Source organism: Myotis lucifugus, unplaced genomic scaffold, assembly GCF_000147115.1.
Source record: "Myotis lucifugus unplaced genomic scaffold, Myoluc2.0 scaffold_3, whole genome shotgun sequence".
Lineage (NCBI taxonomy): Eukaryota > Metazoa > Chordata > Mammalia > Chiroptera > Vespertilionidae > Myotis > Myotis lucifugus.
In genome coordinates this window covers 22641478-22668017 of record NW_005871051.1, presented here as the reverse complement: position 1 = coordinate 22668017, position 26540 = coordinate 22641478, and the positions used below count along the sequence as shown (strand labels likewise).

The following is a 26540-nucleotide window of genomic DNA, read 5'->3' as shown; positions in this document are numbered from 1 at the left end:
TTTACAGAGTTGTAGAGAGTTTAGTAACAGAAGCTAGAATGTGAGTTTTAAACTGATGGCCTGAGAGTCAGAATTATCAAAAATAAAAACATATGTATAAAAGCTTTAGTAGGCATTCATGAAGTAAGTCAAGACAGCACCAAGTATTAATGTAGAACTGTAAGGGTTCAGAGTTCTCATGGGCACAGGATGGTGTCATGGAAAGAATCCCAAAAGATCATTAGAAGGTCTGATTTCCCAGCCAATGTCTTTTTAACAGTAAGGAGTACTGGAACCAAGATATAGTGAAGGCATCTGTTCACTAACATCCATCTTTCATCGCTCTTGGGTCTAACCCAGTGGTCGGCAAACTCATTAGTCAACAGAGCCAAATATCAACAGTACAATGATTGAAATTTCTTTTGAGAGCCAAATTTTTTAAACTTAAACTATATAGGTAGGTACATTGTTATTAACTTAATTAGGGGACTCCTAAGCTGGCCTTTGCTAAAAACATCCTCTCCCTCCTCCTCTCCCTGCTCCTCTCTCTCTCCCCTCTCTCCCTCCCCTCTCTCTGGAATCGAACCTCAGATGCTTCAGTCCGCAGGCCAACGCTCTATCCACTGAGCCAAACCAATCTATGCTCTTCTCCTCTCTTTTTTTTTAGGGGATAAGGCAGAGGGTTTTGAAGCCGTACCAAAAGGAGGGATAAATAACTCCACTTCTTTACTTGGACACAGAGCAGTCCAAGTAAGACCCCAGAGGCTTAAAATAGTGTACAAGTTGGGCAATTATGATGTGTTCCAACCATAAACTGAAAGAAAGGATGGAAGGAGATGAGGTTGGAGACAAGGGTCCCAGGCTGTCCTCACATGGAAGTCATTACAAAGCCTCTCTTTCCCACACTCCCTCTTCACTCTCTTTCTCCCTTTCACCAGATTCACCTATTTGCTTTAAAATAACCCCTCAATTGAAAATTGAAAACAATTCAGGCCTTAGTCAGGATTTTCACCTTTATCCTGAGAACAATAGGAAACCATTTGGCAGACTTAATTAAATGAGTGGTCAGAGCAGGTTTTCTTTTTAAGTTTATTTTTGTTGCTGCATTGAGAATGGTCTGAGAAGGAATGGACAAGAAAGATTTGGACAGAGCAGTCAGGTGGTAATAGGTAAGAGAGATCATGGTGAACTGAAGTGGTGGTAGCAATAACATAAAAGGAGTATTGGACAGGTGTGGAAAGTATTTCTAAGGTAGAATTGATAGGTCTTGCTGATGGGTTGAATGATCTTTTACCCTCTCTGCATCCACCCGCTTGGACTTGACCATGTGCCTGGCTTTGGGTAATAGAATGAAACAGAAGTGCAAGTATGGTGTTTCTAAGTCTACCACTCTAGAGGCCTTGCTTTTTCTTGTGTTTCTGTCATCTCCATGAGGACATTCCTGAGGTAGCCTACTGGCATGGAACAGATATGTGGCAGAGACTTGAAGTGACCAGTCAGCCCAGTTGAGACTCCTCTTCAGTGGTCAGCAAACTCATTAGTCAACAGAGCCAAATATCAACAGTACAACAATTGAAATTTCTTTTGAGAGCCAAATATTTTAAACTTAAACTATATAGGTAGGTACATTGTTATTAACTTAATTAGGGTACTCCTAAGGCTTAGGAAGAGCCACACTCAAGGGGCCAAAGAGCCGCATGTGGCTCTCGAGCCACAGTTTGCCGACCACGGGTCTAACCTAGTTTTGAAATGTCACAGGCTAGAAAAAGGTGTGACTCATTAGTTGTTCTTTAATAAGCTGTCTTTGTGTATCTTTTCAAGATTCGCTGGATAATTCTATCACATGTGAATGCACACCAGAGGAAACAGATTCTTCAGAGAACAGCCTACATCCAGACTTCACAAAAGTAATAAAGCTGACACATTATCATGCAAATGAATTTGCATTGCTTACTACTTAATGCTTTCATGGAAAAGATGGAAATGCTTTTTTTTTAAGGTTTAAGCAAAGAAACACAAAATTCAGAAAATAAAGCATGTTTTTTATAAGACTTGCCAAGTGTCAATGGGTGATTTTAAAACTCTGATAATACTAAGGGGGCTACTTCTTGCCATATTGATGGGGCTGGGCTGTAGGTATCTGGCTATTTAGACCGGAGCTAACACAGTATTCTCTGTAGTACCTCACAGAAACTGAAGAGACTGTCAAAGCCACTCGAAACCTGGAGAGGCTAAATCTCTTCTCCATGGATCCAGATATAGAAGTAAGTTGGAATTCCTTCTAAGCCCACATGAAACTTGATCCATACAATTGTAGTTTATACATTTTTTGTGTGTGTGGATGGATTTTTGTAGTGGAGTAAAACTGTCAAAATTTTTCTAGACCTTGAAACTTCAGAAAAAGAATCTTTTAGAACCCGAGTCAGTGATTAAACCATTTGAAGAAAAAGCTGCCAAGAGAATCATGATCATTTGTAAAGCTCTCAACTTCAGTCTTCAGGGATGTGTTACAGAGAATGAAAACGATCCGATAACGAATGTAAGTTGCTCTTCTGTTACTTCCTATACCAATTAACCAACAGCACACCACCCCAGTCAAATCTCTTCTGTTCCTAGTCATTCCAAGCACAGACTGCACACCATCTAGTGTAGCAGGGAATGTGACTGACAGCATTTTTACACATGACAAAAATGCACAAGTTCTGAAATGGAATTGTCAATATGCTGCCATAAAATGTTTCTGTTAACTTAAAGAAGCATCAGAGGGACTATGTTTTAGGATTCTCTTCATTAAATCAGCATAGCTTCTGAGTTTCCTAAGATACTGTGTGTATCTTCTTGTATCTCAAGATAGCTTTTAAATTGACATTTTTATTTTAATAGTTATATGTTTATTTTAATTTGTATTAGAAAGTAATTTAAATGAACATACCAGCCCTGTGATTTCACAGTTATTACTGTCTAAGACAAGGCTAAATAGTGAACCAAGTGAAATAATATCAGGTAAATATTAAATAAATAATAGTACAGATGCTACATGCAAATTGTAGGAAAAAGTGCTTCACTGATATTTGGAAAATACCACACTGCTCATTAAATCAATACAAGAGTCCTTTTTCTACCAAATAGACCCTCTTGAGAGTTCTCCCCGTTCTAGGGTGTAGTTCTATGCTAATTGTGAATGCATGTGTGGGAAGAGTGCATTTTGTGAGCATCAACATTACCAAATGTTTCTACAAAGAAGAAAATAAAAATCACTCATAATCCTACCATCAATTTAAAAAGTTGCTATATTGGCATGTTACTTTTTACTATTTTTAATACATTCTTTTCTAATTTCTAATAAATCATCTCTCAGATGTCATTTTTCACCTGTAAGTAAAAACTTATTTCCAGATCCATGGTAAGGCCCCATTTGCTTTTAGAAGGCAGACACAGCATTACGTTTCCCTACAAACTGTGCACTTCATGCATATACATCTCTTTTTAGGTGGAGCCTTATTAGTTGTGATGGTGAGTGGCTGGCAGAAAGGACAAACTCTGGATTTACCCTAAGTGTGAGAGGAGGCGATTCAAAGGTTTATAGTAGTTTATAATGATGCAATCTAATCTGTGTTTCTAAAATATCCATCAGGGGAATGGATTGGAGGAAACAGGAGTTGATAAGGAAGAGAAGCTATGAGGCTATAGTACATTTCCTCATTTGGATTAGGGATAGCAAGGAAGGAGAGAAATGGATGGTTTTGACTGACGTGTTATAAATTGACAGGTTTTTCTGGTAGATTGGATATACAGGAGAAGGGAAAGGAAAATCTCAAGGATGAGTCCTTAGTATTTTCTTTGAGCAGTTCTATGCAGGATGCTGCCATTTACTGCCATTAAGAGGACAAAACTGTAGTAAGAGCAGATTTGGGTGATTTAGGCCAAAAATTCCACTATGGACATGTTAAGCCTGACAGGCCTATTGGATAGCCAAATAGAGATATCTATTTAACAGACTCAACACAAGTTTGGAACCAAGGGACTGGTCATGAGCAGACATATCAACTTGGAAGTCTGGTCAAGGCAGTGACCTGGAGGGAATCATCTAGAAATTTCTATGTACGTAGAGACAACAACCAAACATTTAAATGATGAATAGAGATGTGACCAAAGAAGACTATGAAGGAATGACCATTGAAATAGAGATAAACCAGGAAAGAGTGCATCATGATGCCAAGAAAGAAAGGGTCAGCAATGAGGAGTGGTGCTGAGAGGCTGAGTAACACAAAGCCAAAGAGGAGCCCAGTGGGTGTGGGAACATGGAGGATGTTGGTGGCTATAAGGAGAAACATATGTGGAGTAAACGTGTTAGGAGGAACAATCAGAACATACTTTTATATTCAGGATTTTAAAAAAAAAACACACACACACACACTAGAAACTTGTTTTTCAAAAATACTATTAGAAATATCAGAAAAATTTAACCCAAACCATAATGTCACTTAATCATCTTATTAAAGAAAAATAAATGCTTTTTTTACTCTAATTAAAATGTCAATTTAGGAACTGAAACACAAAGATAATGGGCTTTTCTTCCTAGTGGCAAGGACATATGACTCCTTTCCCGTGGATTCCTTTATTTGTACAAAAAATCATATTCAGAAGCTCATTGTTTGTATTTGGGCCAATCTCTCAAGCAAGAGAACAGGCAGAAGTTCAGAGAGCAGCTTACAGTCTCTCTCACATCTGTCAGCTAGAGGGAGAAGTTGATTTGGAGTGCTCTGTATGTCTGTATAGGTTTAATTTATTTTACAGTTGCCATAAATGTTAAAAAACAAGGAAATTGCTTTTTAAAATATAATGTCATTATGCTTATAAGCAATGTTTTACACAATCAATAAAGCAGCCACACCTTAACTCAACAGCAGTTTGCTATGCGATGGCATTCTTTTTTTTTTAATTCTTGCATATTTTTTCAATGACACTGTTTTATTAATATAGCTACTTTTAAATTTATTGTTTCAAGTCCATGAACATGTTTTTAAATTAATCGAAATATTGTTTTAAGTTGCTGAAGAACCAACTGCTGCATTTAATGAATGAACTTCTAAAAAACACCCTAAAAAGAACTTTTGCATGATGAGGAAACTATTTGACAGCATGTAATTTTTTAGTCAGTCATTGAAAACCACATTCAGGTTGATGGTTTTATAGTATAAAATATTTCTTTTAAAATGGGAGTTAATTCCAAAAATCTAAAATAATAAAGCTGCTTCACAGCAGAGCAACATTTAAAATGTCATGTTTTTTATTTTTTTTATGAAAAGTACAAAATTCTAAACAAAAGAAACCTATTATTTTATTTGTTAGGCTTTGAAGGTGCTTTATTAAACAAATCCTTACTGAAAAGCTAGTGATTCAAAGAGTAAGAATTGACATTTAAGTTGAAAAGCTGGATTTGAAGAAATAAATGAATCACTGTATGAGCTTTAATTTCTGATGGATTATCAATGTAGGTCATTTATTTCCATTCTCTAAGCAGAAATGAAAATCAAAATGCAACAATTCAGGAAAAATAATACGGATTTTTTCCTTTGACCTTCAATGTGTTTATGTTCTTGCCCGAGTAATTTTCATGTGATTTTTTTCATTTTTCAACTCTTGGCAGACTACCATTACCACAAACCAGGAGTTTTTATGTAATAAATTAAATTGGTAAAACATAAAGCTTTTACTTTTTAATTGTATTTTTTTTCCAAATTAATTTATTGAATTTCATTTTGTATGTGTCATTCTATTTGTAACAGTAAGGCAGCTGATAAGTATTGGTAATATTAAGGAATTAAATGAAAACGCTCATTATAAGTTAAACCTCATTATAATTATAACTTCAAAGAGCAAGAAGTATCTATTAAACATTCAGCAAAATCCACAGCATGAGTGAGTCTGTACAATGATGAACCATGTCATAATTTGATTTGTATGTATAACCTGCTTGACCTTAGAATATTGGAAGATACATGATGGGTATCAAATCAAAATGAAGAAGCATAAATATAAGTAAAAATGTTTTTGTGAGCATGTTCTAGCCTTAGAAGCCTGTAATCTATATATATAAAAGGCTAATATTCAAAGTGTTCCCTCGGGAGTTCGACCGGAAGTTTGATCGCTTGCTATGATGTACACTGACCACCAGGGGGTGGCACGGGATGAAAAAAGGCCCTGGCCGTCAGCCAACAGCTGAGGAAGGAAGGTCCTGGCAGGCAGCCAGAAGGCCCCGATTGGCCTTGATCGCCGGCCAGGCCTAGGGACCCTACCCGTGCATGAATTTTGTGCACCGGGCCTCTAGTTACATATATAATTATTCATATACATGTACGTACATATGGATGTATGGATGTGTGTGTGTGTGTGTATATATAATGTATATAATTACATATACATAGATTTGTTTCTTTTAATCCTTGTTTTATTTAATCTGTTCATTTGATGTTTTTCTAATTGAAATGTCACTCTTGAATCTTTTTCCTTTTCTTCTGTGATACTCTGGTAGCATTAAAAAGTTTTTTTTAGCAGTTTGGGGTTTTGAGGGTGATCTTTTTATTTGTTTGTTTGGTTGGTTTTTGTCAAAACCATCGGTTCTCTTTCCTGCAGGTTGAGCCTTTTTTCGTGAGTGTGGCCCTTTACGACCTCAGAGACAGCAGGAAGATTTCAGCTGATTTCCATGTGGACCTGAACCACTCGGCTGTCAGGCAGATGCTCTCAGGGGCCTCCGTGACGCTGGAAAATGGGAACATAGACACTGTCACCCCGCGGCAATTGGAAGAACCTCATGTCAAGGGGTTTCCAGAGGAATGGCTGAAATTTCCAAAGCAGGTTGCACTTTTATTCACACATGGTGGGGCATAAAATGCTGTCCCACTGTTCTTTCCAATACCCTACACAAGAGGAGCAATTACCCAAATAAAAATTCCCTTAAAGCTGTTCTTTCAAAACAAATGAGATTTTGTAAATGTCTTCAGGGTGGCCTCCTACATGCTTCCTAGTTTATTAATCCTAACTCTTTTTTTTGTACATAGGCCATATTCTCCGTAAGCAATCCACATTCTGACATTGTTTTGGTGGCCAAAGTCGAGAAAGTATTAATGGGAAACATTGCAAGTGGTGCAGAACCTTACATTAAGAATCCAGACTCCAACAAGGTAATCCATGATCTTTTCCACACAGCATTTCAATTGATTTCAAGAAATAAAATTGCATTGTCTGATGAATTATCAAGTTTGATAAGTTTAAGTCTCAAAATATTTACTTAGTGCATAAATATTTTCACTAAGGCATTTACTTAGGCATCAGGAAAATTTTAAAGTATATATTCCTGGCTTATGCTTTGTGACCCAGCAGTTTCTGACTTTTGATCATCTATTAGTAGAAATAAATTTAAATGTGGATAAAGCTTTAATTCCAAGGATCAAAGTGTTAACAATAATGAAAGTTAGGATTAATCTGACTAAAAACAAGTTAATACAGCCCACTAAGACATTATTAATGCTGATGGGAAACTATGAAAAGGGGGATAGATAATTGCATATCAAATTATAATAGACCTAAGTAAAGAAAGAAAGAATAAAGGATATACAGAAAGTTCTTTGAATGGTGGGAACATGGGATTGTTTTTTCTATGACATTTTCTTTAATAATTGAATGCTACTATTTAATAGAAAATAAATATAAGTCTATATTTTCCACACAAAAGAAATACATTGCAAAAATAATGTATAACCATTGAATTTGAACATATGTGTCCATTTAGGGCAGAATTTAACAGATTTATGAGATTCAGGGTTTGGCAAACTATGGTGTGTGCGCCAAATCTACCCTGCCACCTGTTTTTGTAAATAAAGTTTTATTGAAACACAGTCACACTCATTCATTTATGGATCTTCTATGACTGCTTTTCTGCTAGAGCAGAGATGAGAAGTTGTGACAGAGACCATATGGCCCAATATATTTGCTGTATGAACCTTTACAGAACAATTTTGCTGACCTCTGCCATGATAAATAAAAGAAAACATAGCACAGACTCTGAATGTAAATTTGGTAACACTTTCCATTCAATATTTTAAGGTTTTTGAAATCAGAAGAAAGAAAAACTTTGATATTCCAAGACAAGGGTATTTTCTATATTTGAATTTCCAAACTAAAAAATAAAGACAAATATTATATAGTAGTTTAACACAAAGACTTATCATTTGGCTCTTTAAGAGGTGCATCTGTGGGCCCAGTAAGTCAGAATTCCATTGAGTTTCAATGTAAGATAACATAAAAAATATTTGTTAATATTTTTCATGGGCAGGTTGTAAAGTGATGTTCTAAACCACATATCATTTATTTTCCCTTAGTGTGCACAAAAGATACTCAAATCCAATAGGCAGTTCTGCAGCAAGTTGGGGAAATACCGCATGCCTTTCGCTTGGGCAATGAGGTAGGTTGACAATTGCAACCAACAGAATAGAAATGCATTTGTAGTCAGCATTGGAAGCTTCCATTTTGAACGCTTCTGTGTTACTTGTTATTTTTAATATACTAACACCTAGAATAATGCTAATGTGTTCATCTTTATAAATACCTTGAGCTCCTCAGAAATGTGTTTTACAAGACAATCAAGACAACTCATACTAAACTGAGGCCACGACATAGGTACAGTGTTGGCATGACCAGGTATGCTGTGGGTTCTTGGTAGGGTCAAATCAAAGTCATAACTTGTTTAGGGTATAAATTTATCAAACACCTGACATTATGTCACCCCTGAGAGTTTGATGTGTATAAAATTCAGATGGACACACACTGATGTCTTAGGCAGCTGCACGTTTTCATCTATGCGTAGAGCGCAGGTCTATGTATGGTTGTCTAGAAGAAGCCTTCAGGTTGATCATTTAAACTCTCTTTGATTTTGGTGCTGATTAGCATAGCTACATTTATCAGTACCAGTTGATGCTGATAGCAATGCTGAGTTATATAGACACTGATGATGGAATCATCCTCCTGGAAATATAACCTCTGCATAAAGAACAAAAATAGTTTGTTGGATCTACTCAAACATCCATTATTATTGTCCTCTTCAATCTCTGTGCATCTTTATTCGTATAATAATTTCTTAAAGGAGGAAGAGCCTGGAACAGACATAAGGAAAAAATGGCCAGCAGTGCACAAATCAAATGAACTACAAAATGGGACTGCCTATTAAGTAATCATTTGAATGTTGATAACGCTGACCCATGGCAGCAATTTTACAATGCAGAATGAAGTGAGAACCAGTTACTTATGCCATGCTTAGGTCTCCCAGTTCCCAGCGATGAGCAGAACCAGAGTAAACTCACCAATGTTTGTTATAGTTTTGAGGGTGTTAAAGTTGGTACAAGTAAGTGCAAGGGATGAGAAATGTGGGAGTCTGGGCAACAGTAAGCCTGTATAGGCTCACACGGTCTCTGGGAATTTGTGTGCTGTAAGGCAGCCTTGCAGTACGGGAGAAGGAGACCAGGCCCAGGAGTCTGACAGAAAGGGTCTAGATCAGGCACCACTTACAGTTTGTAACTTTGGGCAAGTTTCCTTCCTGATTCTCACGGCCTCATGGGCAGTAAGCGCAATCTCAGGTGCAGAAGCCCATGGCATAAAGTAGATCATAACTATCACTTGATCTCCCTTTTCCCTCTCTCTCCTACAGGGACAATTAATACCAGGAGAGTCTGCATGAAAAAGGTTCTAGTGAGATATACTGAACCGTCTCTGATAAATATAATGGTTTTTACTTCTGATATGTTTCAAAAGAAAGGATAACTGGCTGTAATTTGCTGGTCAAACTTTTTGACATTGATAAGTATTCTCAGCAGTTCCCACAAGAAAATCCACTGGAGCAACAAGAAACAAAATATCCCTTGGCAAAAGTAAAATATCCCAATATAGCAAAATTACAATGGTGAACGTATTTGCTCTTTAAGGATCCAGCATTGTTCTGAGGTTTCAGAGGCAGGCATTTTAGAACCAGAGTTGGGTTTGAAATCTCAACTAGACAAGTGAACTTAAGCAAGTACTTATGGTTTGTCTTTACCTCGGATTTTTTAAAGGAATGTTTTTAAAATATATTTTTATTGATTTCAGAGAAGGAGGGAGAGGGAGAGAGAGATAGAAACATCAATGATGAGAGAGAATCACTGACTGGCTGCCTTCTGCACGCCTTACACTGGGAATCTAGCCTGCAACACAGGCATGTGCCCTGACCGGGAATCAAACCGTGACCTGGTTCATAAGTCAATGCTCAACCACTAAGCCACACTGCCCAGGCTAAAGGAATTTTTAAACGATTCTTTTTCGAAAGAGGAAGGAAGGGAAGGAGAGAGAGAAAGAGAAACATCAATGTGAGAGAGAAACACCAACCAGTTGCCTCCTGTATGTGCTCCAACCAGAGATCCAATCTGCATCAGTGTATGTGCTCTGACAGGGAATTGAACCCGCCACCTCTTGGTGTATAAGACAATGCTCAACCAACTGAGCCACAGTGGCCAGGGCTACCTCAGATTTTTTAAATGTACAATAGAGGAAGGATAATACCAAATTTACTCTTGCAGGAATTAATGAGCATGGGTGTGTACCCAATAAAAGATAGCCATTATTAGAAGTCATTATTCTCATGTGATTATTATGAATTCTCCTATGGCAATCACACTCACCACAACAAGTTCCCTTTCTAGTAAATTTGAGGCAGTGAGAAATAAGTAAAATAATTACCCATCACAGAGCAGTAAGAAGAAGTACCAATCCAACTTTCAAGTTTCTAGTAAAATATGTTGGAAGAAAGACAGATGAAGTTTCTAGGAAGGCTGGCAATGTTACCACTATTAAAGTAATTATGTCTAAGACAGGAAAGCCAACAAAACCACAAGCTCATGCTACATGAATACCTGATGAGTGGTTTGGTTGTAGGTTAGGGAACAGTATACACCACCAATTTCGGTATATAAATATATGTTTTAGACTTCCATAGACATTACTAGCAACTGAGAAAAATGGTTAGCATACATTTCTAAAGGTTTTATGTTATACTACTTGTATTATCTAACCACAAAAATAAGTAGCAGATACAATTAAAGAAGATTTTAACTTTATTATATGGAAACTGCCTCCAATAAACATTGAACGCTCATTGTTATTCATATGATTTTGACATAAGCTAATTCCTGACATATTTCAATACCCTACTGATACTGCTAATTCTCTGGCTACTTCTATTATATTTCTAGATTGACATTGATTCACATTACAGCTTTGATTGTATCCTAAAACACTTTGGCCCTTAAAATCAACTGTCACTAATCAACTATCACATAGAAGTAACAGTATAACATATGACCATATTTTTACCCAGATCTAATCATCTGACCCACTACAAGACACAGATGCTCATTGCTGTGAACATTTTATCTGAAATTCATGTTCTTATCTTTGACACCAGCTGTGGTGTCATTTTACAGCAAAAAAACATTTATCCTCCAGTAGGTAGGGTGTTTTACACTCATTGATTCAGGAGAAAATCATGTTGTTAAATGGAACCCTCTCTGTGCATATCACCCTAGAATAATATGTGCCCTAAATCCTTGCCAGGACTTTTTTATTTCTTTACTCTGTTTCATGCAATGTTCTAAATGGGCCAGTGCACAACACTGAATTTTCTTTAAAATTGAATGAGACTACAGTAAAATATTGTTCTTATATTTATAACTGAGAGAAGGTACACAATGTAATAATATCCCCAACAAATAGTTATTCAATCTCTGTTTGAATCCTTCCAGTGACAAAAAGTCAAGTGCCTCCCACTGTGGTTCTTTCTATCTTTCTGTAGCTCTGATGATTAGATAAGTCGTTTAAAAAATGTTTAAACTGTTTGACAATCGCTTCTATATTTTGTTTTCTATAGCCACAAAAAATATGCCCAATTCTTTCTGTACATTGTGGCATTCATGCTACCTATGAATGAAGCGCTAAGGGACACCTAAGCTTCTTTTTCTTTTGGCTAAACATTGCATTTCCTTCCATCATACCCCAAATGCCATGATTCTGAGACTCTCACATATACTGATCATTGCTCAACTGCGGCAACTGGAACTAGTAGGCACAGTGTCCCAGCCACCCTGAAGCCATCTGTGTAAATGAGACAGTCTGTGTTCTGTTGCCAGTTAGAATATTTATCGAGCAAGGACAGGGTGTTTGGTACTATGCATAATTTCCTGGTTCTGTGCTCCTCATTCTCTTTATAATGTGTCCAATGTAAGTGAGCTATTTCTAGGACAGAACTGTGGATAATAGCAAAAACGAGTTACACAACCCATGTCTATCAATATATTTGCAGAGGCTGGTTAATTAAAAAAAAACTCCTTTCCAAGCTCAGTTAGTCTTCTCCCATGTTGGGAAATATACCATATTTGTTTCAACATGCCACACACATGAATAAAAGCCCTATATTATATTTAATAAAAATAATTGTCTAGTTAAATATTTTTATTCTGCTTCATTAGTGTTATCTGATAGGAGAGCTTTCCCCCCCTCACTTAGTACTTAACAGAGAAAAATTGGAAAAAGATGGAAGGAATCTAAAATATTATTCTGGTAAATTTCTGGCACATTTTCTGTATTACTAGACATTAAAGCTCTATGATCAGATATCCATTTAAATGACCATTTCATCCTGAACACTGAAATCTTTGGCTAATTTAAAGAGTAATAAAATCATCTAGTCAAGATCTTTAAGCTAGGAGGAATAAAAATTTATCATGTCTTCAACATTAGAGAGAAATCAATTATACATGCATCTAATTTTCTTTGGTAGGCAGAGTATGATGAATGATGAGGAAGAAAAACTGAAGTAAGCTGTGTTATGTATACTAGTTTGTCAGCAAGTGTTGCCTGACATTACTATGTTTGGACAAAAACAGTTTATATATTTTAACTAAAATCTATGTAGTTCCAGTGAAATGGATCAAGAAAGGAAATAAATGACTTCGATTCATGGTAGTATCATTAGTTAGTACAAAATTCTGACTCAGATGTTCTCCATTTTATATCTGTCTCTGTCCTAAAATGTAGGACTTGGGCACATTTATCTCCATGAAAATGTTTCAAGCATCGGGCCCTTGTACCCATGGTCAGGTTCTTATCCCTTTTTTATACTTGTAAAACTAATGGTACTTGGCCCTGGCTTGCTCAGGAAATAATGAAGAAGGAATAACATGTTCCTTTCCTTTCACCTTCCTTAGGTTTGAAATGTTACTAAATCATAAATAAATGTAGTTGTAATATGGGTGCTGTCACTTTAGATACTGAGTTGAAAAATAAAAGGTTAAATATAAATGTAGTATCTAAATGAAACTTTTGTCTGAGAAGTTTTCTTGTATTTTTATTCTCTAAATTTTTTATAATAGAAGTTTTTTCATTATAAATGGGAAATTAAATTATTTTAATCACCTAAAAACACAACTCTGTAAATAGTATCCAAATACCAACCTAAATAAATATTCTTTTTTTTTCAGATCAGTATTTAAGGACAACCAGGGAAATGTGGACAGAGACTCAAGATTTTCACCATTATATAGACAAGAAAGTAGCAAGATTTCAACCGAGGACCTACTTAAACTAGTGTCAGATTATAGAAGGTAGGATTTGGGCTATACTCTTGAAATTAACATAAATCAACATCATTGCCACCATTGATTTGTAATTTATGCATAAACAATACTTGATTACCTTATTCTCAATGTCCAAATTTCTCCAGAAAGCAGATGGTTTGCCCATGACTTCACATATGCCCAAATGACACCCTCAAGGCTATATTGGCCGAATTATATGGAATGAGTGTGGAACGTTAAACTATGTCGGTTATCTATTGCTGTGTAACAAGTCACCCCAAAACTTAGTGACTTACAATAACATCACTTATTTACTCCTGGTCCATAATTTGAGCATAGGTAGATGAGGGGCAGCAGCTGGGCGAGGTCAACTGAAGCTAGAGGATCTACTATTAAAGTGGCTCATTTAATAACTGCCAAGTTGCTATTGGCTGAGTACTCACTGGAGCTGTGGGCTGGAAACTGTGGCTCCTAATCATGGGACCTTCTCCATAGGCTACTATGGTTTTCTCATGGCAGGATTCTAAGAGTAAGTACCCCAAGGGTTAGCAATGATAACTGCCAGCTTCTTAAGACAGGGGCCAAGAAATGCAAAAGTGCCATCCTAGAGGAGGCCCTGGACCAATAGTACTTATTTATGATGATACTCCTTACATTGGGAGACACCCCCCCCCTTGACTTAATCAAACTTCCTGATTAAAACCCCTATCATGGCCTTCCCACAGCTACTAAGTAGAAATCAGGAGTGCTTTTTTCTCTTTACTTTCTTGCCAGAGTACTAAAGCATGAAAATTTGAAATGCTGAGAAGGAATGGTCAAAAGATTTGGGGGTAATCTGGTATAAACAGAAGGCATTACTCTAAAAAAATCATGTTATCAGCATATAGCAAAGAAAGTTTTCACTGTGGCAGCTAGAGTGCATCTAGAATACCCAATGCCATACTGGTGAAACATTAAATTATTTCATAGACACCTCATACCTATGGCAGTTATTCTCAGTATTGTGCTGATAAATGTTTACCAACTGACACTCTAGTGGGGGAAAACTGATTTGTACTGATAGCCAATTTCTATGGTGTAAATTCTCCTACCATTGCTAATTTCAAGCTACCCATGGGGCTTCACCAAATACAGAATTGGGAGGAAATGTGCACACCATTAATAACTTTTCCACCATACAATACACGTAAATAACCTCAAGATTCTGGATCATCTATCTTGTAGTAAAATAATTAGTAAATGATGAATTTTGAATATACTTATTACCTTGGACTTTAATACAATTTGTTTAATGGTAAGTTTACATAATTTCATCTTTAAAAACGGTTGTGTTTAACAATTGGCAGGCAAAATAACTGAAAATTTAACAATCAGCTCTCACAAGCTGGGAAGAGCTGGCTCTGACCTACCACTGTAATTATTCCACCTATCAAAGTCAATTTCCTGAAAGGGAGAGAGCACTTGAAGCTGTTATCGGGCTACTATGGCTTCCACTTTACTTTAAAGGAGGTTGGGCGAGAAGGTTTTAGTAGAGAGAGAGGGAAAGAAATGCAAGGACTCAAGAGTCAGGAACCAAGACTCAGAGTGAATGGAGAGCAGGGATAGGCAGGAAGGGAGTGTCTGCATGCATTTACAGGGTGGGAGAAGGCAGAAGAACCAAGATCAGGGAAAGGCTCTTTGTCCTTCTTGACTGTTGATGAAGAGGAGAAAAGCAGATTGTAACAAAGGCCAGTGCTGCTCTCAAGGCTTCTTAAGATTCCTTATGAAAATGGATTACTGAAACCAGTTCAAATACTAGTACTTTTTGGTACAGAAAACTGTATTTACTATTATACTTGTTTAGTCATTTATGTAAATGTTATCAGAAGTAGGTGCAAATAAATTTAAAACAATTTAGGATATCTGTAACTTGACCCCTCCCTGGTTTTTATTTGTAATGGCAATATCACATAAAATTTAGTTTTCAAAATCAAACCAGCTACATAAAGTCATTCACAAGATTGGATGGGGCCCTACTGTTTACCCTTAATCAAGGCTCAGGATTACAGTTGACTGTTCTTTTCTTGACAACTAGAATAATTCAGTGTATGTGTGTGTGTGTGTGTGTGCTTATATGCTTTCACAGGGCTGACAGAATAAGCAAAATGCAGACCATTCCTGGAAGCCTGGATATTGCTGTTGACAACATTCCTTTGGAGCATCCAAGTATGATGATGATGTCCTAGTTTGCTTGTAGAGTTTTTAATATTTAGTGTTATTTTGGTTAGTTGGTTAGGTGGTTGGTTACAAAGATTTGTTTGGTGAGGGTTTTTTCTCAAAGTTTGAGATAAATGGAATTTATTACCTTACAGAAATTTAGGGCTTCTTATTTCTTTATTAAGAAGATAAGTATAGCCCTAACCAGTTTGGATCAGTGGATAGAGCGTTGGCTTGCGAACTGAAGGGTCCCAGGTTCGATTCCGGTCAAGGGCATGTACCTTGGTTGCAGCTGAATCGATGTTTCTCTCTCATCGATGTTTCTAGCTCTCTATCCCTTTCCCTTCCTCTCTTTAAAAAAATCAATAAAATATATTTTTTTTTAAAAAAGAAGATAAGTATAGTAGGACAGTAACTATATTCAGGGTAACTTGATACTTATCTGGTGTGCATCATGCACAGAGCAAGGTATTAAATTATATAATTTAATCCTCAAACCCCTAAAGGGTTGCAAATGCAGAAAGTCAGATTCAGATAGAATGATAAACTAATAACCCATAATGAGAGAATCTATATTCATTCTATCTAGTTCCTCAGACTCAAAATACAGGGCTGGTTCTGCTGTCCTGTGCTGTCAGTTATTCTGAGCACCATGCAGAGCCCCCCAGTGGTCATACAGTGATTAGAGCTAACAGTGGTTCTCAACCTTCCTAATGCCGCGACCCTTTAATACAGTTCTTCATGATTGAACATAATTAAAGCATAGTGATTAATCACAAAAACAATATGTAATTATATATGTGTTTTCCAATGGTCTTAGGCGACCCCTGTGAAAGGGTCGTTCGACCCCCAAAGGGGTCGCAACCCACAGGTTGAGGACCACTGCAGACTGTAATTACACAGAGGAAAGCATTCATCTTTTTCAGAATATGGTCAAAGTTCTATTTATGTCAGTGAAATGAAAATTTGAATTTCAGAAGTGTATAGTAAAGAATTAACTTAAAAATAGCCCTAGCCAGTTTGGCTCAATGGATAGAGCATTGGCCTGCAGACTGGAGGGTCCCAGGCTCAATTCTGGTCAAGGGCACGTATGTACCTTGCAGGCTACTGGCCCTGGTCAAGGGCATGTGGGAGGCAACCAATCGATGTGTCTCTCTCACATTGTGTTTCTGTCTTCCCTCTTCCTTCCACTCTCCCTAAAAATTAATGGAATAAAAAATATCCTCAGGTGAGAATTAGAAGGAAGGGAGGGAGGGAGGGAGGGAGGGAGGGAGGGAGGGAGGAAGGAAGGAAGGAAGGAAGGAAGGAAGGAAGGAAGGAAGGAAGGAAGGAAGGAAGGAAGGAAACATATAAATAAGAGTTTCAAAATTTATTTCTTAAGTGGTGAGATCAGCTTATTTTATTTAGTTATTTCTGATTATGCCTGTTAGTGACTTTCTCAGTGATGCAAAGAATGAATCCAGACACCCTAAAATTAACTACAAGCAGGATGGGATGGGTGCCACAGGATGGCTGAAGCACCATTAGCATTGTGAAGTTTTTTATTTTTATAATTTTTCCACAAAACATCTTATTATGAAATAAAATGAGAATTCTAACTTACGCCATGTTCCAAATCACTTTTATATTGATTGGTATGAAAAAGAAGAGGACAAACTAAGTCATTTCCTCTCTCTGATGTGAAGGATGCGCCTTTTATTACCTATGGGAAAGAAAAGTAACAAAAGAGAGAGCTAAAATATTCTCTTTGTCAGGACTGTGGGACAGTAGAGAAACTCAAATAAATTATAGAAATTTTATAATTTATTTTTTTAAAAGACCTGTAATTTGATTCCCCAGCATATTTAGCTAATAATTTTGCTTTTTTGAACACAGGAAGATTCCAGATGGGATAAAGGAAGGTAGAAGGCCTTGCTATTTTTCAATACCACAACTTCAGCCTCCAAACTATTTTATCAGAGAAATTTTGATTTATAAATTCCTCATGGTCTTCTTTTTAGACTGTACTTACAAGGTTAGATTTTTAAAAGATTATAAAAACAAGAGAAAAATACAATAAATTATAGCTAATATTGCAGAGGGGTTTCAGGTCAGGTCTATGTTGTGAAATCACCCTGTAGGGGGAAAAATACTATTAATCCACTTGATACTATTAGTAATAGACACCCACTATAGGGCAATGGGTGAATCCCTAATACCTGGTGAGTGTGCTCAAAAGATCAGTAGCCAAATTTTACTTTTTATATCAAGTTCAATACAAAAATAATTATAAACCTATCTGACAGATTTACCAGTTTTTACAACATCAATTGTATTAAATATATAGTTTGATTGTCTAGCATGCCTAATTCCTACAAATTTTTCATGCTAGCATAATTTAACATATTGTCATAAAAGAATGGAGTTTCTATTTTGAGTAGATTAATTTTAAAATATGTTAAGTGTTATTCACTTAAAAAATCATATTAAATGACAAACTCTTATTTTCTGATTTTTAAAGACTGTGTAACATCGTCCTTTATCCCTGTCAAGCCTTTCAATGTGATGGCTCAACCAGAACCCACAGTGGAGGTGGAAGAGTTTGTTTACGACTCAACAAAGTATTGCCGTCCTTATAGAGTATACAAAAATCAAATGTATATTTATCCTAAGCACCTCAAGTATGACAGCCAGAAATGTTTCAACAAGGTAGGGTATGTTTCTGAAGTATCATCCTCTGTCTTCACTCTGTTTAGACCACATTAAGATGGTCTCCTGAAAGTTCAAATACAAATTACCATAGTTCATCACTTTGGAAAAGAAAATGATTTGAAGAAAATGCTTAATAAGGGGGCAATGATGACTTTCCTGTTAAAAGTGCTTAAGGATACACAGTTGTGTGACACATTAATAACCTTTCTAAATTAGCCCTAAATAATGTTGTCCTAGACTTTTTTCCGTTTCTTAAGATACTCTGCCATATCATGCCTGTCCCTTTTGGACATGAGTTTTTTTCTTCTCTCCAAATCCTTCTGCTATTTCTGAGCACTATGGATGTCACAAGAAAGTATTGAGTACTGTACATATTTTGCATTTAATTTGAAGCTACTTATTTTAGGCACTTGGATTGTTTTTTTTGGTGTTATATTATAGGCCATTATAATTTCCATTTCCCTCGCTGTAATTTCAGGCACGAAATATAACCGTGTGCATTGAATTCAAAAATTCAGATGAAGAAGGTGCCAAGCCCGTGAAGGTAGGCCAAGTCCACGGGGGACGCAACATTAAAGGGTGGGCAGGCACACGGTTCTCTCTGCCACCGGGGGGGCTTTTTATTCGAGTGTGGTTGAAAGAGGAGCAACACAACGCATTTGTCCTAAATGTACCTGATTGAATAGCCATCATTAACTAGAGCTAATGCCAGGCTGTGGCTCTGCTTAGCTTTTCATGATGGAGAAAAAGGGAAACCATTCTAGTGTGAAATAAACACAAAGGTTCCCCCTGGAAGACTGCAATTTTCAGAGAGTAGCCTGCCTCTGGATTTGGCATGCTTGATTTAAATGCCACCTCCCAGCTGGCCTGCGTGTGGCCTGTGCAGAGGGGTTGCTGCATACTGACCTACTAGCTAATGCACTGGGCCCATGGGATGCTCACATTTATGGAAGGTGCGTGAGGCCAGAGGAGCTGGGAAATGGCTCTAGGACTTCAATGGTCCCACTTGTTGGTCACGTGGTTTTATAAGAACAATAAAACTATGAGGTTTATATGAATTGTACTGTTTTAACCTATAAAGCTGCCACTGGGTGGCATTTTTCAGAGTTCATATTTGATATCAACTGTTTTTATTTTAGGGGCTTCAAACATAAAATAACCTATAAAAATAGGCAGGAAAATAGTTTCTAGTTGGCTGGTGGCCACATCTTCCCAGTTGCAGTGAGTCAGAGAAAGGACAAAACCAGTTGCTAACGAACCCCACAGTCGTCTGAGATCGCCTCTGAAAGCCCTCTGTTAGGTACCAATTGAGTTCTCTGCGTTAAGAAGGTCAGAAGAACAATAACCAGTTTGAGGGATTGAATGAGTCATGGTACAGAGAGACTTCTTTAAAATAGTCTCGAGCTGCTCTCCACATCCACAGGTTCCAAGTTCCACAACACATTAGCAGCAGGAGAGAAAAAAGGAAGTGAAATGGAGTAACCAAGCAAACAAAGGCAGTGACCAGATGGCAGACACGCCAGGCTGTTAGATCAGCGTTCATGCGGAAAATTCCAGGAAAGAAGGGTAGTAGCAGGGGTGGGGGCCCTGTTTCACTGCATTCTAAAGCATCGCACAGATACCTCAGACGTCAGAAGAAGCATCCTGAGCCTTGGGCAAAGGGAGCCTTTAAGCTGCATGAGTAGGAAGTGTCCTGTCACCTCCCCTGGCCTGATTAGGGGCTGGGATCGAATGGTAGTTTCATATGGCGGAGCCGGGAGCCAGCTCTGTCCTTCCTGCTCAGCATTCTTGGTTGGGGGCTGGCATGTCAAGGGCTAGGGTCCAACCACTCCTGTGGTCACCCAGCTGATTGCCTCAAACTCTAGGTCTGCGCTGGATACTCCCATAGGAATCAGAATGGGACAAATGCGATCTCATATCCTAGTTATCAAAGTTAGGTAATGGGCTGATTTGGGTGTTCAGTGTCAATGAGATACCTACACCATCAATTAAAGCCTTCACATTTTTCTTTAGCAGCAACCCATTGTATAATAAATTCAGGGCAGCAGGTCAAAGGAGTTCAAGGTCACTTAGATGTCACCTAGGCCAGCAAGTTATCACAAAATTTATCTTGGTCCCAGGATTTGTAACTGAAGAGTTGTGGCCTTTATTGTGCTCAGGGTCAATTTCAGATGCTCATAATTATTCAACTCATAACTTTTTAAACAGTGTATTTATGGAAAACCTGGAGGGCCCCTCTTCACCTCAGCCGCCTACACAGCAGTTCTGCACCATTCCCAGAATCCGGATTTCTCAGACGAGGTAAGGGCCAGGCCTCCACTGCCCCCAGCAGCTCCTGAAACGATGGGTGAGCGGGCCAGATAACACACAATATAAACACTCAGTCTAGCCCGCACCACAGACTGAAGACCTGCCTCGGCAGCTGTATTACTTAACCAAGATTTAGAAATTATGTTAATTGACAGATGCTCCAAACGTATGTTGCAAATTCCATTAGTTCAGTCCAGAATTGTCTTTTAAAAATGTGATGTTTTACTCTTATTTCTCTGGTCAATATAATAACGTTTGTATTAGATAGCTTTTACCAATGAATTCTATATCATAATGAAAAGAACAAATGAATACATACACTATGAGCCCACACTATTGCTTATAATCTGAGTGAACTTGAGTGACCTGGACCCCCCTCATCTCTAAACATGACATGGAATAAACCCTGCCCTGGCCAACTCTCAAGACTCTCTTATTACCTGTGTGAAAAGAGAAAAATTCATTATATTACATTGTTAATCATGGAAAATTTGAACTGTATATTGGCTTTTTAAAAACCAGGTTAGCATGCTGGTATATAAAGAATATTTAAGCTTGCAAACCATTACCATTCAGGACTTCGTAAACTTTATCATGCTTCAGAATCACCTGGAAGTTTGTTAAAATGCAGAAGATTGGAAGCCTCCCCAGATTTTTGGATTCCGTATGTCTGGAATGGGGCCTGAGAATTTGCATTTCTAACAAGTTTCCAGGTGACACTGATGCCACTGTTAGTTTGTTAGTTCCAGGGACAACACTTTGATAAGCAGGGTATTAAATTTTTCCTGAATAATGTGGAAATAAATTAGAGAGATAGATAGAAGATAGATAGATAGATGATAGATAGATAGATAGATAGATAGATAGATAGATAGATAGATAGACTAATAAATAAGCTGGTAGATAATTTGCATGTCTCTCTATCACATTATTGCTTGATTTTACTATTCTGGAAACTACTTAGTTGCTGATAAGGAATGGATGCAACTTGCCTGAGTGGGATCCTGAGATTCCAGTGTGAAGTGGTGATCAGAAGACGGGGATCCTTTCCCTGGAAGATCACATTACTAACAAGGCCATAATCTCAGTGACTCCAAGCCTGCAAATATATCTCATCTTCGTTTACCCTCTGTCATCCCACTCACAAGGCTATTGGGGGGGTGGCAGTTAAATGGAAATGTATTTGACAGATGTTTGGAAACTGCAAAGCTCTATAAAATGTAGAGGGTTTCAAAATACGTCTTTCCAGGAATATGGAGTTTGCTTCTCATTAAGAATATTCTTAACCTACATCAACTTTGTTTTATGTTTATCCAGAAGCATTATAACTATAGTGTGACCTCTTCGTAAAATGGTTTATTACTTAGTTATCACAATCTATATTTTTATACACTGTACTACATATATTTTTGTTATTGTCTAAAAGGAAGAAACTTCATACTTAAGTTACATCATGTATTACTACCATGTTTCTCAGCAATGTGCCTGTAATTGCCTGGGTATCTTATAAAAATTCAGATTCTAATTCCATAGGTCTGGGGTAGGGTCTAAGACTGTATGTCTAATGAGCTCCCAAGAGATGCTCATACAACTTGTTCCATGCACACCTGTTGGGAGACAAAGAATTCCTCTTCTCTCATTTTGTGTCCCTTCCCAATAGATCCTCAGGCTGTGCCTTGTTTACTTTCTACAGTTATGTCCATGTGTGTGCGTTTAATCCATATTATAACAGCATGAATTACCTAATGAGACATACTAGGTATTCTAAATTATCACAATCGACCACAATAGAGACGTGAAAATGTTAACATCTTAATACATTACTGCCAGCAGGATGGGTATTGAGTGAGAGTTAAATCAGTACTTCTGACACTAACAATTAAACATAGACCTAGATTTCAGTGAAAAGATTCTTTAAAGAATTTTGTCTTGCTCTGACGCCTGGCAAATTATTTTAATCTCGGTCCAACTATTATCTCTTTCGTTTCAGGTGAAAATTGAGCTGCCAACACAACTCCATGAGAAACACCATATTCTGTTTTCTTTTTATCATGTCACTTGTGACATAAATGCAAAAGCAAATGCCAAAAAGAAGGAGGCTCTGGAAACATCAGGTACTGACAGGAAGCAATCTGAGATAGCTTTACATCTCATTTGTTGGACTTGAATTGGAGAGTATTTTAAAAGCTCTGATTTATTCCATTTTTAGGGAAGTTTTATAATCATAAATAATAAATAACTGTATTGTTCCCCTTCCCCATGGAGGCTTGTACTCAAAAGTTTACTCTTTGTTGTTCCTCTGCACAGTTGGATATGCGTGGCTTCCTCTGATGAAACATGATCAGATAGCTTCTCAAGAGTACAATATCCCAATAGCTACAAGCCTGCCTCCTAATTATTTACGCTTTCAAGATTCTGCAAGTGGAAAGGTATTGAATGATGTATAATTTAAGAGAAAGAAATACATGAGCTAAATGGCATGAGGTTATCTTCTTTCTGCTATTTAAATTAACCCAACCATCTAGTTATACAACCATTATAATTATGAATCAAGTGCACCTACGATATTTCAAATATCTTGTTTACTTTATGGCCAATAGAAATAACCTATTAGCAATGATCCCTTGATACCACACTGTTCTCATTCACCAATATTGCCAGGTGCATTTGCATCTTTTAGTTTCTCTATATATAGATTAATGGATCAGGATGGCAAATGAACATACACTAAATAACCTATTTATCTGCTTTCTCTCAAATTGCCACAGTGACAGTAACAAACTCTTTTTTGCAGCAGGGCGGGAGTGACATGAAATGGGTTGATGGTGGGAAACCACTTTTCAAAGTCTCGACATTTGTTGTCTCAACAGTGAATACTCAGGTGAGAATGGTGTCTGAAATGTCAGTATCTTGTCCAACAGATAGAATCATAAGGTGCCTCCTATATTTAAAGGAGGAGACTCACCATTTACAGGGTGTCAGAAGACAGGTGATTGAAAAGGAAGAATGTTTGTGGCATAATTATATGCCTCTCCCAGGGGAAATAGAACGTCCTAATCCATAGAAGTCCAGGCACCAAAGTACCAGAGTGTATTTGTCAGGATGACACCTTCCTTGGAAGATGGTTTGCTTCCACTGATAACACCCAAGTGTTAAAAATGTGAAATGTTAAAAATAAAGACTTTGGATCTTTACCTGAAAACTAACTGTAACTCCCAATGCCCAGCCAAAGCTTTCCTAATGGGAAGGCCATGAGGTCAGCAGAACGGCCTCTGATAACTGCCTTGGCCAACTTCTGGCTCAGTAACCCTGGGCAAGTCACTTCACCCAGCATTCCCTGTTTCCTCATCAGGAAAAGGATAACAATGAAGTCTCTCTACCCAAGGGTGTGGTGATGATTAAAGTGAGAAATTACATGTGAAAGCATTTCATGAACTGCAAAATGTGATACAAATATAATTATGATCATTGTCACATTACCACAACGCACCCCTCCCATTGTGAGGCATATTTTACCCCAATGTGAGCATATTCCTGGCACCAATTATAAACTGCAAAGCAAATTATCACAAGTACCTAGAACACGTTTTTCTCTTTCCTTAAAGTCTCTGTATATCTGCTTTTTGATTTTTGTTTCATGCTGCTTTAAATTTAGTACATACATGGTTGCTAAGAAAAAAGAAATAAATTAGGACCACACATAGATAGGATCAAAACTTCTCTCAGTAATCTCAGGTGCCTCAAGCCAAATGTAATGGTCTTTCCCAAACCACAGATGGCCTTCTAGAATTGACAAATACCAGAGAAAGACCCAGAGAGTGTATCTGACCCCTCAGCACAGAATTTAGAGAATTTCCAAAATGCCACTCTCTTTAGTAAATACCATTAAAGGGTGTATCAATATGCAGGGGCTGGCATAACAAAATACCACAGACGGGGTAGCTTAAACAACAGACATTTATTTCTCACAGTTCTGGAAGCTGGAAGTCCGAGATCAAGGCATCAGCAGAGTTGGTTCCTTCTGAGGCCCCTCTCCTTGGCCTTCTCGCTGTGTCCCCACGTAGTTGTTCCTCTGTGTGTGCACATGTCTGGTGTCCAAACTTATGCTTTTATAAGGACATCAGTTATATTAGACTAGGGCCACTCTAACTGCCTCACTTTAACTTAATTACCTCCAAACACAGTCATAGCCTGTGGTGCTGAGAGTTAGGACAACAACCTATGGATTTGGGGGAACACAAAGGGTAAGAGTCATGTTATATCATGATGTTATGTGAACTTCCTAGTTTTTTATTAGCTCTGGCAGTTAAGTCTGAAAAGATCCCTATGCATTCCTTGTGTGTGTTAAGGAATATGTAAGAAAAATTGATAGAAGTCTGTGGAAGAAACGGGAGCAAGAATATGAAAGAAGGCAATTTAAAAAACAAAAAGGAAGAAAGCCAAGGAAAGTAATTCTCCAGCCATTACCATATAGCCGAGAAGGAAAAGAAGTCTATGAGCATGAAATAGGGAAGAGAGTTGGCTTCGTAGTTTATTTCAACTCTAGCCCTCGGTGAGAAGCGAAAATGAAAGCTGTCATTGACGCTTTCATAAAGCACTTGCACATGGAGGCATCAATCCTACAGAAAGGCTGCCTGCCATCACCGTGATTGTTACACAGTTTACATGTCCTCAGAAATAAACACTTTTATTTTTGCTGTTTCAGGATCCATATGTGAATGCATTTTTCCGAGAGTGCCAAAAAAGGGAGAAAGATATGTCTCAGTCACCTACCTCAAATTTTGTCCGCTCTTGTAAGGTAATGTGACATTGCAAATCATTTCAGTGGTGTTTGGGGGAGAAATGGGCTAAAGGGACCTTTGTAATTTTCATTGACTCATAAAGTAGGAGGTAATTATCATTGAAGATTTTTAAATGCCTTATCAATGAAGAGAGTCAATTATTTCATTTCACAATTCCTTAATAGTTTCTGTCCATCTACACTAATAAAAGAGAAACATGGTAATTAGCGTACGACCGCTACCCTTCCCATTGGCTAATCAGCATATCCTTATGCAAATTAACTGTCAGCCAAGATGGCGGCTGGCAGCCATGCACTGAAGCGATCAGTGAGGCTTGCTTGCTCCAGTGACTGCGGACTCCAACGTTCCCCACCTGCCGCTGCCGGCCTCTCAGCTGCAACTCTAAGCAACTATGTACTATGTTGCAAATAAGAAGCTAAACAAAACCCCAGAAACCGGCTTTCATTCAGCCGGGCTTCAGCCAGCCGGACCGCAACATTGTATCGATGTTTTCAGCAGCGAGGCCTCAGAGCTAAAGCTGGCCCAGAATAAAAAAAAAAAAAGAAGAAAAGGAGCGGTTGGGAGCTTCAGTCACCCGCTTCCGGAAAACAGCCCTCAGCCCCTCAACCAGACTGGCCAGGCACCCCAGTGGGGACCCCCACCCTGATCCAGGACACCCTTCAGGGCAAACCAGCCAGCCCGTACCCATGCACCAGGCCTCTATCCTATATAGTAAAAGGGTAATATGCCTCCCGGCACCGGGATCAGCAGAGCAGTGAGGCTCCCGGCACCGGGATCAGCGTGACAGGGGGCAGCGCCCAAACCCCCTGATCATCCCTGCTCTGTGCCTGATAGGGGGAGCTCCCCATCCCTGATTGCCTGCGGCTCTGTGTGTGACAGGGGGGATCTCCCCAACCCCTGATCGCCC

General features: G+C 38.0%; 1 protein-coding gene across 1 annotated transcript in view; it reads left to right on the top strand.

The window, feature by feature from the left end:
• Positions 1 to 26540, top strand: part of DOCK10 (dedicator of cytokinesis 10) — a 162517-nt gene that overhangs the window by 84318 nt on the left and 51659 nt on the right. The window contains exons 9-23 of the mRNA XM_006082773.3: positions 1801 to 1886; positions 2160 to 2243; positions 2363 to 2518; positions 6616 to 6837; positions 7041 to 7163; positions 8361 to 8443; positions 13539 to 13661; positions 15760 to 15839; positions 18331 to 18518; positions 19000 to 19065; positions 20730 to 20822; positions 22822 to 22945; positions 23139 to 23260; positions 23626 to 23712; positions 25537 to 25629. Of these exons, the coding sequence (XP_006082835.1) occupies positions 1801 to 1886; positions 2160 to 2243; positions 2363 to 2518; positions 6616 to 6837; positions 7041 to 7163; positions 8361 to 8443; positions 13539 to 13661; positions 15760 to 15839; positions 18331 to 18518; positions 19000 to 19065; positions 20730 to 20822; positions 22822 to 22945; positions 23139 to 23260; positions 23626 to 23712; positions 25537 to 25629 (1730 nt within the window). The remainder of the gene's footprint in view (positions 1 to 1800; positions 1887 to 2159; positions 2244 to 2362; positions 2519 to 6615; positions 6838 to 7040; positions 7164 to 8360; positions 8444 to 13538; positions 13662 to 15759; positions 15840 to 18330; positions 18519 to 18999; positions 19066 to 20729; positions 20823 to 22821; positions 22946 to 23138; positions 23261 to 23625; positions 23713 to 25536; positions 25630 to 26540) is intronic.